The following is a 20,031-nucleotide window of genomic DNA, read 5'->3' as shown; positions in this document are numbered from 1 at the left end:
TGTTGTGGGGCTCGATGCCAGAACGCCGGGATCACGCCCTGAGCCGAAGGCAGACGCTTAACGACTGAGCCACCCAGGCGCCCCTGAAAGAAATATTTTGCCTTTACTTTTAAGAGTTGTTTTTACTGAGTAGAGATTTCTAGGTTGACAGTTTTTTTCTCTTTCAGTACTTTAAAGATGTTTCTCTTCTATCTTTTTTTTTCATTTTTCTCTGATGAGAAGCTTAACTTTAGCAATCAGACTTTAACTATAAAATCAAAGAACAAAGCAAGGGAAGAGCATTTAGATATAAGAAGTAAGGATAATAGATTCAGTTGGGGAAGGAGACAAAAATCAAATAGTAGGTTTTGACAGCATCCACAACCTTAACAGGTTTTCCCATGTACTGTGTGGAAAAGATCACATGGCTGTTTTTTTTTTTTTTTTTATCTCTAAACCATATTAAGACATATGGGTGAACATTACCAATAGTACCTACCATGCAATAAAAAAACACCTTATCTATTCACAGCCATTGACTGAATTAATTTAGACAGACATTAAATCTATTTTTTACGTATTTTTTAAATGTGTGAGTGTATGTACGTATTTACATTTTTTTTCCTTTTCAATTTTTTATTTAAATTCTAGTTAACATAGATGGTAAAATTGGTTTCAGGTATAGAATTTAGTTATTCATTACTTACATATAACATAGAGTGCTCATCACAACAAGTGCCCTCCTTAATACCCACCACCCATTTAGTCCACTCTCCACCCTCCTCCTTCCATCAACCCTCAGTTTGTTCTCTCAGAGTCTCTTATGGTTTGCTTCTCTCTTTCTCTCTTTTTTCCTTCCCATATGTTCATCCGTTTTGTTTTTTAAACTCCACGTATGAGTGAAATCATATGGTATTTGTCTTTCTCTAACTTATTTTGCTTAGCATAATACACTCTAGCTCCATTCACATCACTGCAAATGGCAAGATTTCATTCTTTTTGATGGCTAATATTCTATATATAATATTCTATTTATATATAAATATTCTATTTATATATAAATATATATATATACTACATATATTCAGGTTAGGTATCCAGTTCATTATTGTTGACTGTAGGTACACATATTGCAAAGGAGACCTCTAGAGCTCAATCAACGTGCTTAACTGAAACTTTATGCCCATTTATCAGTACATTTACTCATATACAAATACTGAAACACATCTAAAGAGTTATACCTAATCATCTTGTTATAACTAAAATTTGGGGGTACTGTCATATTTTGGATATTCGAGGTTTAGTTAATGCATAAAATACTCCAAATATAATGTAATTGGGTGGAATATCAATGCTTAGAAAAATCAGGTGTGTATGACACCAGCTATAATAAGAATCAAAGGAGTCAAAAGAACATTAATGCTTTGTTATACTGTCCTCTTTACCCACCTAAGCCATTTGATTAATAGCACCTATAATAAAATTTATTCAACAGAAAATGGCCAAACTTGGTATCTAGCAACATAGACTTAATTCACTTTCTTTTTATAGCTTGATATATTGTGTTTCTCACTCAGAATTATTTTGCAACAGTACCAAAGCATCCCATATACTTTTCTGTGATACTTACCAAAGTAGATAAGGTTGTAAAATAACGGTATTAATCCTACTACTATTAACAGTATTTAAAATATTTTTCATAGACATCATATACATTTCTAAAAACCTAAGGTGTGACATAAAACAACTTTATAAACAGATCATCATTACTTAATTTGCCTCTTTTGCTCCCACTTGAAAAGGAAAGAGTTGAGGTTTGGGGGAAGTGTTTAAGTCCATAATGGAAACAAGAGTAGCTAAACCATTAAATTAGTATTGGTCTCCCCCTCTGTCCCTGCTACGTAAACTAATCTAATCCCATTAGTCTTTAATGTTATTAAATGACAATTGTTTGCCAAATGTACTCTTCTTCATACCTTCCTATACCCCCTGCTGGGGTGTACTCTGCTCTGGCTACCTTCATCACCTCCAGCTTTCCTCCATCTATCAGTCTCCCTGTTTCCCTTAAATCTTTAACTCCTCTTACTGGATTGTGCCAACCCCCAGCATTTACTTCACTGGTTTCTCATCCTCCACTCCTAGAATGTGTGTCCAGAGTGCCATCAGTAGCCCCTTCTCCTCTTTATAGTCTCCACTCGGAAAAACATCATTCACTCCTATGTACTCAGCTTCAACTCCTTACATGTTGACAACTCCCAAATCTACAGTGCTAGCCTGGATTTTCCTCCTGATTTTCCATCTAATTATCCTAGAATTATGTCAAACATAGTATGTACAAAATGAAATGTATCATTTTCCCCTTTTGCCCCCAAACTTCCTTTCTTCTTACTGACTCCAAATACTAGTTAATAGAACCATCTGTCCAAGCCAGAAATTTGGTGGATCCTCAAATTCTTCCTTTTGCTTATCCTCAAATCCAACTGGTCACTAAGTTCTGTAAGTTCTACTTCAAGTATTTCACGTACTTACTTTCTTTATTCTATCACTACTGTCATTTCTTTAATCTAGCAATTTAACAGCTCTTGCCCAATGACTACATTAGCTTACTTCTCCAATTTAATCTTACACTAACTGAAGTTATATTTCATTTAATTTGTTTGTTGAGAGAACTAATTAAATTAAATCACCCTCCTCTGCCCCCAACACACACTTAAAATGCCCCAATGGTAGCCTTTCTACGTACAGGATAAAGTTCAAAGATTTTTATATGGTTTCCAAGGCCATTTGTGATCTTACATCTCTACTCAGGGAGAACTTTTTTGTTCCTTCAGAAATGTGCACACCTCTTTTTTTTTTTTTTTAAGATTTTTTTTTTTTATTTATTTATTCGACAGAGACAGAGACAGCCAGCGAGAGAGGGAACACAAGCAGGGGGAGTGGGAGAGGAAGAAGCAGGCTCATAGCAGAGGAGCCCGATGTGGGGCTCGATCCCATAACGCCGGGATCACGCCCTGAGCCGAAGGCAGACGCCCAACCGCTGTGCCACCCAGGCGCCCCCACACCTCTATTCCAGCTGCTATGTTACATATTGACAGAAACCCTACATTGCTCATCTTTATGTCCACGGTGACTAAAACAGTATCTAGTTTGTAACATAACTATATATAACATAAATATATATACACACACACACACACATATATGTATTTAGTACATATAACATATACTAAATATGGTATATAGTTTATATCCATTTAATGCTTCTGTTGATGTTATAATGACAGGGGAGACTTTACAGATTTTTTCCCCTTTATGAGCATTTCTGAACAAAATCACCTAGCCTTCCAAATAGATACAGCCTAGAACACACCTATAAAATAGGAAAAAGATATTTTTGCTTTGTTTATGGAGCCCAAAGCCAATTAAAAAGAAGAAAATCCAGCAAAATCTGACGTATCTGGACACATGGATGTACACTCATAGCTTAATACGTACAGACATATATGTGAAAACAGTCAATAGTAATAGGTGGCTGGAACCTACAGTTTGGGCCACACAATTTTAACTATCCACCAAAGTCTGCTTACAGAAGAGATATGAGAACAAGATTAGTGGATAGAACAGCTTGTGAGACTTTAAAGCTCATTATCTTTACAGATTAAAAGACCAAAAATATGTCTTTTGGATGATATAATTCTTATGTACCAGAAACAGAACACTGTGGCTTCACTAATTGGGAAGAGGAAAAATTAGAAAAATAAAGGAAAATCATTGCTTCAAAAATAATTTTGGAAGTAGGTAGGTCATCAATAAATAAACTGTTCCAGTCATTGTTAATAATTACGTATAAACTTACCTGATTATTATATGCATCAGGTGCAAGTTTCTTATATGTCGGTGCCATAAGAGTGGACAGGTTTTGTAAATGAGACTCCAGTTTCTCTTCCTGTATAAAATGAATAATTCATCATATTAAATTCTAAATCCTTTCTATATGCAAGAGAGGCTATCAGTTAAATTTTTCCTGCTACATCTTAGATCCAAATGACTATATAATCTAAAGTATCTTTCTTACTAAATAAAGTTCCTTAACATGACTATTTCTAAGTAAAAAGTGTAAACCATATATCATCTATTTTTGTATGTGTTATTACAATATCTAGCTATTTGGCATTTTTAAAATATTAATAAATTTTGTACTCTGCATGCAGATACTTGGCATTTTATAAATATAAGCTTACGCTAGGAATAGGATAAGGAGAATGAAGCCATACGGTCTTAGGTCCATTCTCTACTCCTTCTCCTATCAGCTGCTATGGAAGATGAACTATTGAAAGGATTTGTTTGGCTCATCTATTTTCAATCTTTATATTTTTAAATATTTATAAAAATAGCATTCAAAATTTGAGAAGATCTTTCCATTGAACTAAAAGTTACTAGATGCTTCAAATATGGATAAAACTCTCAGAACTAGAATGTGGTATATATGCAGAACTTTGTAAAGTTTACTTGAAAGGAGAAATGTTCAGTTACACTCCCTCCTCCCTACAAAGAACAGATTTTTTAGGTAAGATGCTTATAAAATGGTAGGTGATAATACCCAGTGTTCCATTCGTACTTAGAAGTTCTCATTTCACAGTAACATTTCTCCAAAAATCTTAAGATCTTGATGTAACTACCTGGCAGAGTTTCACTTATCTGTAATTTAGAAGGTGAGGCGTTTCCAAGCCAAGCTCTCCTACCTACCTGCGGGAGAATGTTGCTAGCCAACCCTTGGATTTGCTTTATATTAAATCTAGTGAAAGTGATAGACATTTATAAAATAGTGGTAAAAACTCTCCAGTGTGGAAAATTAAAGTGGCTGATGACATGTAAAATTGTTACACTTCATTAGGCTTATTAAGTATTTGTATTTTTTTCTTATGAAAAGGGACATCTAGCCCATTTAATATAGTTTATTAAAAATACAATCCTGTGGAAAAAATTACATCATGATTTCAAGAGTTTTTGTACTTTACTAAATTTCCACTTACTATTATAGTCACAAATAATAAGGCCAACACATTTTTCGTTTAGAGAGACATATCAATTTTATAATATACATAGTATAACTATGTATATTATATGTATGTATAACTATCTTTCAATTGCATTTAAAGTTTGGAAAAATAATTATAAGGTTCATTGAGTCACTAAAAATTTGGTCATATCTAAATGATAAACATTCAGGGGTTTTTTGATTATTCATTAGCATACACTAGAAGCTATACCCAAAAGTTGTAAAAATTGATATCCACCTGTAAGTTATATTTTGAGAAATATATAGTATCAATTACACTTTTATATTAAAGTCTAAATATGTTTTAGTGACTTGAATGCGTTCATTATGATAACTTTATCAACTCTCATGGTATGAAAATGTGGTGAGAAATGGTCTTTACTGAATGTGGCAGTGATAAGTATGATTTCTGTAATCCAGGTCTGAAAAACAAAAGTTTTAACAATGAAATGTTAACACTTGGTTTTAATACCAAAGTGATGCCTGTTTAAAAGTCCGGAATTAACAAAGGTAAGTACAAAAGGCCACAGGTGTGAAGAGTTTACGTCGTTCATCCTTTAGCACTTTGGCGTCACATGGTCATTATTATGCTAACTTCCTCAAACATATAATGTGTATCTACAGTTTAGCTAAAATCGTGATGTACCTCTGAGATGAAATTCTCTATGTTAATGAGACTTTAACAGAGTATGTTACACTATTCACTTCATCTGCACTCATCAGTTCTCCATGAAAATAAAGGGATTACAGATCAGGAAGTAAACAAACCTCTTTTGGGTCATCCCCAAGCAGCTTAAATTTTCTTGGGACCTTGCTTCTGGCAAACTTACAGCCATTGTAGTACATACTCCATGAACAACCAAAAGAAAAGGAGGCACCGCAGGTCTCGGGATCCAGCCCTTGACAGGCACAGGTTCTCCTGAGGAATCAAAGGACCGAGTTCATAGCTATCGATAACATGTATCTAGGCTACCAGTCTGTACTCTTGGTATCTGCATGCAAAAACGAGTGCAAATTAGTTTTAAAAGAAGTTTATATTAAGCTTGCCATAATCACATCAGAATAGAACTATTTTAATTGATTTTAAAACACAATTTAAACACTTTTTATTGTAGCAGAATACACAGAAAAGTACACATAATTTTACAGCGTGCAAATGCTCACAAATAAAACAGACCCAAGTAAGTAGCACCCACAGTAAGAAACAAATATACACTAGCACCCCAGAATCTCCTCTATCCTTCCAGGCATTGTCTGTAACAATAACTTCTATCAAAGAGTTCTGCCTATTTTTATATTATATACAGTGTACTATATGCGTGTGTATGTATATATGTATGCATAGTTTTGCATATTTTTATACTATATGTAGTATATATATATATATATATACAATTTTGCTCACTCTTATACACTATATAGTATACTATATTTTTATTTTTATATAGTATACCATATCTTTTATATATAGTACAAAAATGGGTAAAACTATATATACATATATACACACACACACACATATGCACACAATTATATAGTATAAGCTTATTTGTGTCTTGTTATTTTTATTTTTGTTCAACATGTTCAGGATATCCATCCATATTGTCGCATATAGTTGTACTTTTTCATGTATTTATTCATTGAATACAATTTTCCATTGTATAAATATTTCACAAAATAACCATTCTACCACTGATGGGCATTGGAGTGCTTTCTAGTTTTTGGCTAAAATACAGTGTTGTGACTTTACAGCCTAAGCCAGATATATCCTAAGGGCAATAAACAGAAAAAAATTAACGAAGAAACCAAAGAACAAAAATGATAAAATAACCCACTGGGAAAACTTACTCAATTGGTATTTTTTTCAGCCATACTGAGGTATAATTGATAAAATAGTAAGGTATTTAAAGTGTATAACGTGATTTGATGTATGTGTACATTGTGAAAGGATTTGCCCATTGAGTAAATATATCCCTCACCTATTTATGCCCCCCTTTTTTGAAAAGGACATTTAGGCTATATTCTTTTAGTAAACTACAATTATACAATACAGTGTTATCGACTATAGTCCCCATGTTACACATTATATCCTTAGACCTTATTCATTGTATAACTGAAAGATTGTACACTTTTATCAACCTTTTCCTATTTCCTTTACCCCCAAGCCTCTCACAACCAGTCTATTTTTTAAATTATTTTTTAAAGATTTATTTATTTGAGAGAGAGAGAGAGAGAGAGAGAGAAAGAGAGCACAAGTTGGGGGAGATGTGGGGGGAGGGAGAGGAAGAGGGGAAGAATCCCAAGCAGACATCGTGCTGAGTGCAGAGCCCCACATGGGGTTCGATCTATGACCCATGAGATCATGACCTGAGTGGAAACCAAGAGTCGGACACTCAACAGAGCCACCCAGGGGCCCTCACAACCACTTCTCTACTCTGTTTCAGAGTTCAACCTTTTTGTTTCTCTTTTTGATTCCACATATAAGTGAAATCATGTAGTATTTGTCTTTCCCTGTCTTGCTTATTTTACTTAGCATAATGTCCTCCAGGTTCATCCATGTTGTTACAAATGACAAGACACCCCCCCCCCGTCCTTTTTTAAGGCTGAATAATAACTTTCTTTTCCCTCTCTGGCCATGCCACATCTTCTTTATCCATTTACCCATTGGTGGACATGTAGGTTGTCTCCACACCTTGGTTATTACGAATAATGCTGCAAGGCACACTGAAGTGCAGAAATCTCTTTGAGATAATGATTTCATTTCCTTTGAAAATATACTCAGAAGTGGGATTGCTGGATCATATGGAAGTTCTATTATTAACTTTTGAGGAATCTCCATACTGTTTTCCATAGTGGCTGTAACAGTTTATGCTCTAATAGTGTGTATAAGGATTTCCTTTTCTCCACTTTCTTGTTAGCGTTCTTTTTGATAACAGACATCCTAACAGGGTCAGGTGACAGGTGACATCTCATGGTGGTTTGACTTATATTTCCCCAATGACGAATGATGTTGAATACCTCTTCATGTACCTGTTTGCCACTTGTATGCATTCTCTATAAAAATGTTTACTTAGGTTCTTTGCTAGATTTTTTTTTCTATTGAGTTTTATAGGTTCCTTGTATATTTGGGATATTAACCTCTTTCTAGATACCCTATTTGCAAATATTTTCTCCCATTCAATAGATTACCTCTTCATTTTGTTGATAGTCTCCTCTACTGTTCAGTTTTTTGGTTTGATATAGTCATACTTATTTTGTTTTTGGTGCCTTTGCTTTTGGAATGCAAAAACTCATTGTTAAGATCAATTCCAAGAAGTTCCAATTCCAAAACCCCTAGGTTTTTTTCTGGGAATTTTACAGTTTAAGGTCTTGTTTCAAAACTTTAACCCATTTTGAGTTGATTTTTGTGTATAGTGTTAGAGAGGTCTGGTTTCATTCTTTTAGGTGTGATCCTAATACCATTCATTGAAGAAATGATCCCTTCTCCATTGTATAGTCTTAGCTCCATTAAAAAAAAAAAATTGGCCATATTTGCATACATGTATTTGTTGGCTCTGCATTTTGCTCCATTAATCTATGTGTCTGTGTTTTGTTGCCAGTACCATACTGTTTTAATTACTGTAGCTTTGTAATATAGTTTAAAATCACGAAGTATGATGACTCTAGCTTTGTTTTTCATTCTCAAGATTGCTTTGACTATTTGGGGTCATTTGTGATTCCATATACATTTAGGATTATTTTTTTTCTATTACTATGAAAAATGCCATTGGAATTTTGATAGGAATTGAACTGAATTTGCAGATTGCTTTGGGTACTATGGGAATGTTAACAATATTGATTCTTCCAATACATGAACATAGAATATCTTTCCATTTATTTGTGTCTTTTTTCATTTCATTCATCAATCTTTTTTTTTTTTTTTGAGACCTTGATCTTTTGTAGTTTTCAGTATACAGATTTTTCATCTCCTTGTTTAAATTTATTCCTAGGTGTTTTCTTTTTGTTTCTTTTGTAAATGGGATTATTTCCTTACTTTCTCTGTTAGTTCATTGTTAGCATATAGAAACACAACTGATTTTTGTATATTGATGTATCCTGCAACTTTACTGAATTTGTTTATTCTAAAAGTTTTTTTGTGGAATCTTTAGAATTTTCTATATATGATGTCATCTGCAAATAGTGATAGCTTTACTTCTTCCTTTCTGATTTGGATTCCCTTTATTTTATTTTCTTGCCTGATTGTTCTAGCTAGTATTTTGAATAACATATTGAATGAAAGTGATGAGAGTAGGCATTTTTCATCTTGTTCCTGATCTTAGAGGAAAACCTTTCAGCTGTTCATCACTGAGTATGATGTTAGCTGTGGCTTTCTTATATATGGCCTTTATTATGTTAACGTAATTTCCTTCTATACTCAGTTTTTGTTATGAAAGGATGTTGAACTTTGTCAAATACTTTTTTTCTGTGCTTCTTGAATGATCATACAATTTTTATCCTTAATTTTGTTAATGTGGAATATCGCATTGATTGGGTATGTTGAACTAGTCTTACATCCCTGGAGTAAATTCCATTTGATCATAGTATATGATCCTTGTAATGTACTATTGGACTTGGTTTGCTAATATTATGTTGAAACTTTTTGCATTTAATTTTTCATCAGGGATACTGGCAGATAAGTTTCTTTTTTGTTGTGTCCTTGTCTGGTTTTGGTATCGTAATGCTGGCCTTGTAAAATGAGTTTGAGTTTGGAAATAATTCCTTCAAGTTTTTGAAAGAGTTTGAGAAGGATTCCTAATTCATCTTCAAATGTTTGGTAGAAATCACCACTAAAGCCATCTGATCCTGGGCTTTTCTTTGTTGTGAGGTTTTTGATTACTGACTCAGTCTGCTTACTAGTAATTAATTGGTCTATTGAGATTTTCTATTTCTTCATGATTCAGTCTTGGTAAGTTGTATGTGTCTAGGAATTTAGCCATTTCTTCTATGTTGTTCAACCTGTGGGTGTACAATCGTTCATAGTATTTGCTTATAACATTTTGTATTTGTGTGGTATCAGTTGAAATGCCTTCTCTTTCATTTATAGTTGTATTTCTTTGAGTCCTCCTTTATTCTTGGTAAGAGTCATTAAGAGTTTACTATTTTGTTTATATTTTCAAAGAAGTAGCTTAGTTTCATTCATCTTTTCTATTGTCTTTTTAGTCTCTAGTTCATTTATTTCCACTCTCATCCTTGTTATTTCCTTCCTTCTGCCAACTTTGGGCTTTGTTTGTTCTTCTTTATTAGGTTCCTTGAAATGCAAAATTAGGTTGTTTATTTGAGGTCTTTCTTTCTTTTTAATGTTGATATTTATTACCATGAAGTCTCCTTTTAAAACTGCTTTTGCTACAGTCCATAAATTTTGGTATATTTGTTTCAAGATATCTTTTTAGCTGTTATTTCTTGAATAAGCTTTCTGCTCCTCTCCCTTTCGTCTCCTTCTAGGATCTTTATATAGTGTACATTGGTCCTCTTACGCGTCCCATACATTCCTTAAGCTATCTTCACTCTTTTTCATCCTCTTGAACCCCTCTAGTGAATTTTTCAGTTTAGTTATTCTTCAGCTCTGTGACTTATGTTTGGTACTTTAAAAATATTTTCTCTTTTAACAAATTCTTGTTTTGTTTATGCACTGCTGTCCTGACCTCAGTGAACATCACAGTCTTAGGAGTAGTATTTGAAATTATTTATGTATATTGTGACATGAAGAAGTCATTGTTAAAAAATAAGTAGATATCCTGTAATCTTAATTACAAATAGGAAATAACAATATAAACTTATGATTTAATAGCTCAAAATCACTCTAAAAAATAATTACTATATCTGCCCACCAAAAATGTCAAATAGTAACAATATCTCAAGGGTAATGAACATATCTGGGCACAAACTGTGACCTCTAAATATCACTTCTCATCAAAACAACATAGGTTAAAAACCACAGTTAATAATGACACTAAAAAGAAAGAACAGACTAATTGATTTTTTTGGGTGATTACTAAGACACCAAATCTCCATTCTCAAATTTCACAACTGAAGATATGTACCATACGTTTATCTGTTAATTTGCTTACAAACTATATTTAATGGCAACAGTTGATAAGAAAAAATTCTTTTAAGAATTCTAGCTAATAAATGCAGAAGGAATGTTATAATTAGAAATTACCATTTTAGAGATGTCAGCAAAAATGGCAGAATAGGGATCTCTGAAATTTCACTCCTCCATAAAAGCACTGAGAATACTGACTGGCAAATACTGTCAGAATTAACCTTTCAGAAACCTGCAAATTAACAAAGACTTGCAGCATTCCAGGGAATATTTATTCAAGAAAAGCAATGGAATTTCAGTAAGAGTAAGCTTTGTAGTGTTTTAATTTGCCCTATTCCCATTATTCCCAGAACTCTATGACAGCCTTCAAAACCAACAACCCACATTTATAGTAAAAACCAGCAACCTGGCGACCACTGGAAGGGGCAGAATTAGGTTAGATATCTTCTAATGCTCCATTCCCAGAGAAGTGTCATTATTTTACCTATTTGATTCTCTAGAAGACCCTACTAGCAAAGCTATCTTCATTTACCTGACTTGGAGCTCACCTAGTGTGTACAGCTCTTCCCCCAGAAGGTGTTAATTGTTAACTACTGTGGCTGCCTGAAGTGGTGGATAACAGATGGCATTAAAAAAAAAAAAAAAAAAAAGAATTCAAAAGCTTAAAATTAAAAGATGAGAAATAAGATGTCTGTAGGAAGCTTTAAAAAGTTTCAACATGTGCCTGGGAATCCAGAAAACCGTGTACATACATAGGGTTGTACGCTCACTCACAAAAGACATAAGCTCTAAACTGGCTAACTTTGAAGCTCTGCACAAGCAGGAAAGAGGGGTAAGGCAGAGCTGTAAATTGCCTGGCTGACTGTCGAAGGTCTGCTCCAATATACATCCAGAGCTGCCCTGGCCAAGACTGGGAGACTTACTGATTTTAGGTACCTAAGGATCTTAATTAGGTGACCACTAAGCTAACCAAGCACAGACTTCCACAGCTGCTTAGGAGGAAAAAATACAGATTTTACTGAAATAGTTTAGAAGAGTCACTAAACCAACAAATAAACAACACCAGCAACAATAACAAATCCTGGGTAGGGCAGAGAATCTAGCTTCCTAAGTAACTACATAATTTAAAATGTCCATTTTCTAACAATTATAAAACATACAATGAAACAAAGTATGGTTAATACAGAGGAAGAAAGCAGTTACTAGAAGCTGTCAGTGAGGAAGTCCAGGTCTAAGACTACTAACCAAAGACTCTGAGTTATTATTTCAAGTATGTTCAAAGAACTGAAGTAAGCCAAGCTTAAAGAATTAAAAGTAGGAAAACAATGTCTTCTCAAACAGATGAGATAAAAGAAGTAGAAACCATAATGATAAAACAAGTGGCAATTCTGGAACTGACAAGTAGAATAACTGAAATAAAAAGGTCCATTAGAAGGATTCAACAATAGATTTGAGTAGGAGACAGAAAAAGCAGTGGGGAGAGAAGCTGAAGATAGTCAATTGAGACTATCCGTTCCAAGAAACAGAAAGAAAAAAGAATGAAGAAAAAAATAACAGAACCTCAGAGACCTGTGGGGATACAGTCAAACATACCAACATATTCATAATGAGCACCCCCAAGGTAGAGGAGGGAGAGTAAGAGAGTATGTAGGAAAACTATTGGAAGAAATAATGGCCCAAACTCCCCAAATTCCAGGAACAACATTAATCTATACATTCAAGAAGCCCAGTGTATGTATTAATCTATAAACTCAAGAAGCAGCTAACTCCAAGTAGCATAAAAAGGTGTTCCACACCTAGAATAATTAAAACTGTTGAAAGCCAAAGAGAAAGAATCTTGAAAGCAACAAAAAAGAACTCATCATGTACAGGAGATTTTCAGTAAGATTAACAGCTGATGATGCATAAGACACAACGGAGGCCAGAAGGCACTGGGATGACATATTTCAATATTGCAAGAATAAGACTGTCAACTAAGAAATTCTATACCTAGCAAAACTATGCTTTAAAAGTGAATAATAAATTAAGGTACGTCTTGATAAATAAGCTGAGAGCGTTTATTGCTTTTGGGCCTGCTCTATAAGAAATACTAAATGAAGTCCTTCAGACTGAGAGGAAAGGATACTGGACAGTAACTTGAATCCATATAAAGAACACCAGTAAAAGTAAATACATAGGTAAATAAAAAGACCTTATATATGTATTATTTTTAACTTTTTCTCTCTGATTTAAAGGCAACTATATAAAGCATAATTATAAATCTGGTAATGTACATGCAATGCATAAAACTGTATGACAATAAAAGCACAAAGGAAAAGGGACAAATGGAGCTACACAGTAATAAAATTTCTGTACAATATTGTAATTAAATTGGTATTACTCTATATTGTTATAATTCCAAAAAAGATTGTAAAAGAGCGACAAGGGAGTGAAAATGGTACAATAGAAAACATCCACTGAACACAAAATAACGCAGTAAAGGAAGAATAGTGCAACAAAGTGCATACAGAAACCAGGAATAAATTGGCAGACATAAATCCTACTTCAACAGGAATTACATTTCCTGTATATAATTTAAATAATACAATTAAAAGGCAAAGACTGGAAAATGGATTAAAATTTCAACTATACGTCATCTTTAAGAGATGTGCCTTAGTTTTAAAGATACAAATAGGCTGAAAGTAAGTGGATAGGAAAAATATGTATCATGCAAACAGTGATCAAAAGAGAACTGGAGTGGATATACTAATATCAGACAAAGTAGGATTTAAGACAATATTATTACCAGAAACAAGTATGTTTTATAATAATAAAAGGGTCAGTCCATTAAGACATAACAATTATATATATGAACCTAAAAACAGAGCACTAAAACACATAAAGCAAAAAATGACAGAAGTAAAAGGAAAACAGATTATTCAACATTCCAATTTCAACAATGGATATAACAACTAGACAAGATTAAGGAAGAAAAACATTGGAGATCAACTGACCTAACCAATATCTAAAGAACACGCTGCCAAACAGCAGAATTCATTCTTCTCAAGTATGCATGGAACATTCACCAGGACAGATAGTATGTCATATCATAAAACAAATCTATCTAAATTTAAATGATTAAAATCATGCAAAGTATATTCTTTGATATCAATGGGATGAAATTATAAATGGGGAAGAAGCAAAGTTGGGTAATTAGTAAGTATGTATATATAACACACTCCTAAATAATCAGTGAGTGAAATAAAAAAAAATCATAAGGGAAATTAGAAAATATTTTGTGATAAATGAAAAATCAAAATATTAGAACGTTATAGGATGTATCTAAAGCAGAAGTAGAAGAAAATTTATAGCTTTACATATCTATATTTAAAAAGTTCTCAAATCAATAAAATAATCTCCTGCCTTAAAAATCCAGAAAAAGAAGAGCAAACTAAACACAACACAAATGAAGGAAATACTAAAGATTAGAATGGAAATTAATGAAATAAAGAATAAAAAAACAAAGGAATATAGAAAATCATGGGGCGCCTGGGTGGCACAGCGGTTGAGCGATTGCCTTCGGCTCAGGGCGTGATCCCGGCGTTCTGGGATCGAGCCCCACGTCAGGCTCCTCCGCTAGGAGCCTGCTTCTTCCTCTCCCACTCCCCCTGCTTGTGTTCCCTCTCTCACTGGCTATCTCTATCTCTGTCAAATAAATAAATAAAATCTTTAAAAAAAAAAAAAAGAAAAAAAAAAAAGAAAATCAAAGGAATCAAAAGTTCTTTGGAAGGATCCAAAATTGAGAAAACTACATAGACCAAATAAGAAAAAAGAGAGGACCCAAAATACTAAAATTAGGCATTAAAAGAGAAAACATACCTTATAAATTATAAGGGAATACTATAAAAATGATCTATCAACCCAGTAGATAACCTAGAAGAAATGGACAAATTCTGAGGCAAAAACCAGTGAAACTGACTCAGAAAGAAAGAAGAGAATATGAATAGAACTACAACTAATAAAAGATTGAGTTAATAATCAAAAAACTGCCAATAAAGATAAACCCAGAAGACTTGCTGTGAATTCCACCAAACATTTAAAGAATTAGCCCTGGGGTGCCTGGTTGGCTCAGTTGGTTAAGTGTCTGCCTTCGGCTCAGGTCATGATCCCAGGTCCTGGGATTGAGCCCCGTTTCTTCCTGTCCCCCCTTGCTCATGCTTTCTCAAATAAATAAAATCTATTTTAAAAAATAAGCCCAATCCTTTACAAATTCTTCCAAAACATAGAAGAGGGGACACTTTTCAATGGATTCTATGAAGGTGATATTAACATGATACCAAAAACAAAGACATCACAAGAATGCAATACACCAATATCTTTTACTAATATAAATGCAAGAATCCTCAATAAAATACTAGCAAACAGATTCAAACAACATATAAAAGATATGTACATTATAGCCAAGGGTGATTTATCTCAGAAATTCAATGTTGGGCCAATGTACAAACAACAAAGTAATACACCACATGATCATCTTGTTAGATGCAGAAAAGCATTTGCAAAAAGTCCAACATCTTTTCATGATAAAAATAACAAACTAGAATAGAAAAAAAAATCCTCAACCTGATAAAGATTATCTACAAAACCTACAGATATCATCATCCTTAATGTTGAAAAACTGAGTTTTTTCCCTAAAATCAGGAATAAGAAAAAATGTTTGCTCTTGTCAATTTTATTCAATATCTATGGCGGGTTCTAGCTAGGAAAATTTAGGCAAGAAAAAGAAATAAAGGCACCCAGATTCGAAAGGAAGAAATTAAATTATCTCTATTTGTAGATGACATAATCTTGTATATAGTAAATCTTAAGGAATCTACCAAAAGAAAAAAAAATTAACACTAATAAACTAGTTAAGTAAGTTTGCAGAATACAAGATGAATACATAAAAATCAATTGTTGCATGAAGACTAATGAAAATGAAAAGCTAAATGAAACAGATAAGCAATATGTCTGATGAAAAATTCAAAGTAATGGTCATAGATACTGGACTTGAAAAAAGGGTGGATGAAGTCAGTGAGAACACCAAAGAGAAAGAAAATATAAAAAATAACCAGTCATAGCTGAAGTATTTAGTAGCTGAAATGAAAAATATCCTAGAGGGAATCCACAGCAGATTAAAGGGTGCAGAAGAACAGATCAGTGATCTGGAAGGCAGGAGATGGAGAGCATCCAAGCTGAACAGCAAACAGGAAAAAAGAATTAAAAAAATGAGAGTAACTTAAGAGACTCTGCAACATCATCAAGCTCGATAACATTCATATTGTAGGGATTCCAGAAGGAGAAGAGAGAAGGAGGCAGAAAATGTATTTTTAAAAAATAGCTGTAAACTTCCCTAATCCAGGGAAGCAAACACAATCCAGGTCAGAAAGCACACAGAGTGCCTAGAAGATGAGCCCAAGAAGATCCATACCAGGATATAAAAAACTAAAAAGACAAAAAGTAATGATAATGAGAAAATTTTAAAAGCAGCAAGAGAAAACACTTCCCTACAAAGAAAACTACCATAAGGCTATGAGATCATTTTTTTTTTTTTTAGCAGAAACTTAGCAGGCAAGAAGAGAGTGGCATGATATATTCTAAGTGCTGAAAAACCTACAATCAGGAATACTCTACCTCCTCTACCCAGCAAGATTATCACTCAGAATTGAAGAAGAGATTGAGTTTCCCAAACAATAAAGTAGTTTATCGCCACTAAATCAGCCTTACAAAAGAGGTTAAAGGGAATTCTTTATAAAGAAAAGGCCATAAGTATAAGAAAATTATGAAAGGAAAAATTTCATAAGTAAAAGCAAACATATAATAAGCATATAGATGAATCACTCATAAAGTCAGTGTGGAGGTCAAAACAAAACTAGTAAAATCAATTGTATCTACAAAAATTAGTCAAGTGATAAAAAGATGTAAAATAGGACATCGTATACATAAAATATGGAAGGGGAGCCAAAATTTAGTGCTTTTATGCATTTGAATTTAAGTGACATCAACCTAATATAGACTGCTATACACACAAGATGTTCTGTATGAACCCAATGGTAACCACGAATGAAACACCTATAATAGATACACAAAAAATAAAGTGAAAGTAAGGAGAGAGAGGACTCAAATAAAAACAGAAATGAAGGAGGAGAAATAACCAAAATCAAAGAAATACAAAAAATTATGACAATATTATTAAAATAATATGTGAACAAACTGGACAACCTAGAAGAAATGGATAAATTCCTAGAAACATACAGTCTTGCAAAACCGATTCAGGAAGGAACGGAAAATATGAAGAAACCAATTACTAGTGACAAAACTGAATAGGTATAAACTCCCATCAAAAATCTAGGACCAGGTAGCTTCATACATGAATTCTAGCAAACATTTAAAGAAGAGTTAATACTTATTCATCTTAAACTATTCCAAAAAAATAGCAGAGGAAGGAAAGCTCTATGAGGACTACATTATTCTTATACTAAAAACAGACAAGGACACTATAAAAAAAGAACATTGATGAACACAGATGAACACAGAAAATCCTCAACAAAATATTAGCAAACGGAATTCAACAATACATTAAAAGCTTCATTCAGCATGATCAAGGGGGACTTATTCCAAGGATACAAGGGTAGTTCAGTATTCACAAATCAATAAATGTGATATATCATATAAATAAGAGAAAGAATAAAAGCCATATGATCATCTCAATACATGCAGAAAAATAATTTGACAAAATACAATATCCATTCATGATAAAAACTCAAGTGACTTTAGTGGGAATACACCTCAACATAATAAAGGCCAAATATAACAAACCCACAGCTAATGGGAAAACTGAAGGTTTTTCCTTTCAGATCAGGAACAAGACATGGATGTTCACTCTCACCACTTTTATTCAACATTGTACTGGAAGTCCCAACTGCAGCAATCAGACAAGGAAAAAAAAATAAGAAAAACATCCAAATCGTAAGAAGTGAAATGGTCGCTATTTACAGATAACATGATAGTATATAGAGAAAATCCTAAAGAATCCACCAAAACAACTATTAGAATAAATAAATGAATTCAGTAAAGTTATAGGATATAAAATATACAGAAATGTGTTGTGTTTCTATACACTAATAACAAAGTACCAGAAAGAGAAATTAAGAAAACAATTCCATTTATAATTGAATTAAAAATAATAAAACACTTAGGAATCTATTTAACCGAAGAAGTCAAAGACTTATACCCTGAAAATTATAAGATGTTAATGAAAAACATTTAAGACAACACAAAGAAATGGAAAGATTTACCATGCTCATGAACTAGAAGAATTAATGTTGTTAAAAATGTCCATATTACCCAAAGCAATGTACAGATTCAATGCAATCCCTGTCAAAATACCAACAGCATTTTTCACAGAAGTAGAACATATAGTCCTAAAATTTTTATGGAACCACAAAATACCGCAAATAGCCAAAGCAATCTTGAGAAGAAAGCTAGAGGTATCATAGCCCCAGATATCAAGATATACCACAGATTACTACAGTAATCAAGACAGTATGGTACTGGCACAAAAAACAGACACAGAGATCAAAGGAATAGGATAGAGAGCCCAGAAATAAACCCATACATACACAGTCAATTAATCTATGAAAAGGAGGCAAGAATATACATTGGGGAAAAGACATCCTTTTCAATAAATGGACAGCTACAGGCAAAAGAATGAAATGGGTGACTTTCTTACAGCCTACACAAGAATAAACTAAAAATTAATTGAGGACCTAAATGTGAGACCTGAAACAATAAAACTCCTAAAAGAAAAAATGAGTAATAATCTTTTGGACCTCAGCCTTAGCAATATTTTTCTAGATATGTCTCCTCAGGCAAAAGAAATAAAAACAGAACTAAACTATTGGGACTACATCAAACTAAAAAGATTTTGCACAGCAAAGGACACCATCAAGAAAACAAAACAAAATAACTCCACCAAATGGGAAAAGATATTTGCAAATGACATATTCAGTAAGGGGTTAATATCCAAAATATAAAAAAAAAATATCCAAAATATATAAAGAACTTATATAACTCAAAACAAAAAAAAAGTAAAAATTGGGCACAGGACCTAAATAGACATTTTTCCGAAGAAGACCTACGGATGACCAACAGACGTATGAAAGATGCTCAACATCACGAGTCATCAGGCAAATGCAGATCAGAACCACAGTTACACATCACTTCACACCAGTCAGAATGGTTAGAATCAAACAGACAAACAAATGATAGAGGATGTGGAGAAAAGGGAGCTCTCATGCACTGTTGGTGGGAATGTAAATTGGTGCTATCACTGTGGAAAACAGAATGAAGGTTTGTCAAAAATAGAACTAGAAATACCATATGATCCAGTAATTCCACTGCTGGGTACCTGCCCAAATGATATGAAAGCAGCCTAAGTGTCCATTAATAGATGAACAGATAATGAAGATCTGGCATATAAATACAACGGAATATTATTCAGCCACAAAAAGAATGAGACTTTGCCATTTGTGACAACATGGAGAAACCTACATGGTATTATTCTGGGTGAAATACATCAGACAAAGACAAATACCATATGACTTCATTTACATGTAAAATCTAAAACAAAAAACAAATGAGCAAACCTTAAAAGAACCAGAATCATAATTACAGAGAAGAAACTGATTGCTAGAGAGGATGGGGTGGGAGAATGGGTGCAAAAGGTGAAGGGGATTAAGAGGTACAAACTTTCAGTTATAAAGTAAGTCATGGGGATGAAAAGTACAGCGTGGGGAATATAATCAATAATACTGTAATAATATTGTATGGTGACAGATGGTAACTACATTTTTCCCGGTGGGCATAGCTTAATGTACAGAATTGTCAAATC

General features: G+C 33.3%; 1 protein-coding gene across 1 annotated transcript in view; it reads right to left on the bottom strand.

Annotated features, from left to right (window-relative positions):
• The window catches only part of TET2 (tet methylcytosine dioxygenase 2), a 125,059-nt gene that overhangs the window by 11,232 nt on the left and 93,796 nt on the right, over window positions 1–20,031 (bottom strand). Inside the window, exons 7-8 of the mRNA XM_045799234.2 lie at window positions 5,807–5,957; window positions 3,836–3,925 (exon numbers count right to left, since the gene is read on the bottom strand). Of these exons, the coding sequence (XP_045655190.2) occupies window positions 3,836–3,925; window positions 5,807–5,957 (241 nt within the window). The remainder of the gene's footprint in view (window positions 1–3,835; window positions 3,926–5,806; window positions 5,958–20,031) is intronic.

Source organism: Ursus americanus, chromosome 13 (assembly GCF_024610735.1).
Source record: "Ursus americanus isolate L20-20 chromosome 13, mUrsAme1.1.p, whole genome shotgun sequence".
Classification (NCBI taxonomy): domain Eukaryota; kingdom Metazoa; phylum Chordata; class Mammalia; order Carnivora; family Ursidae; genus Ursus; species Ursus americanus.
This window is presented reverse-complemented; position numbering and strand designations above follow the sequence as displayed.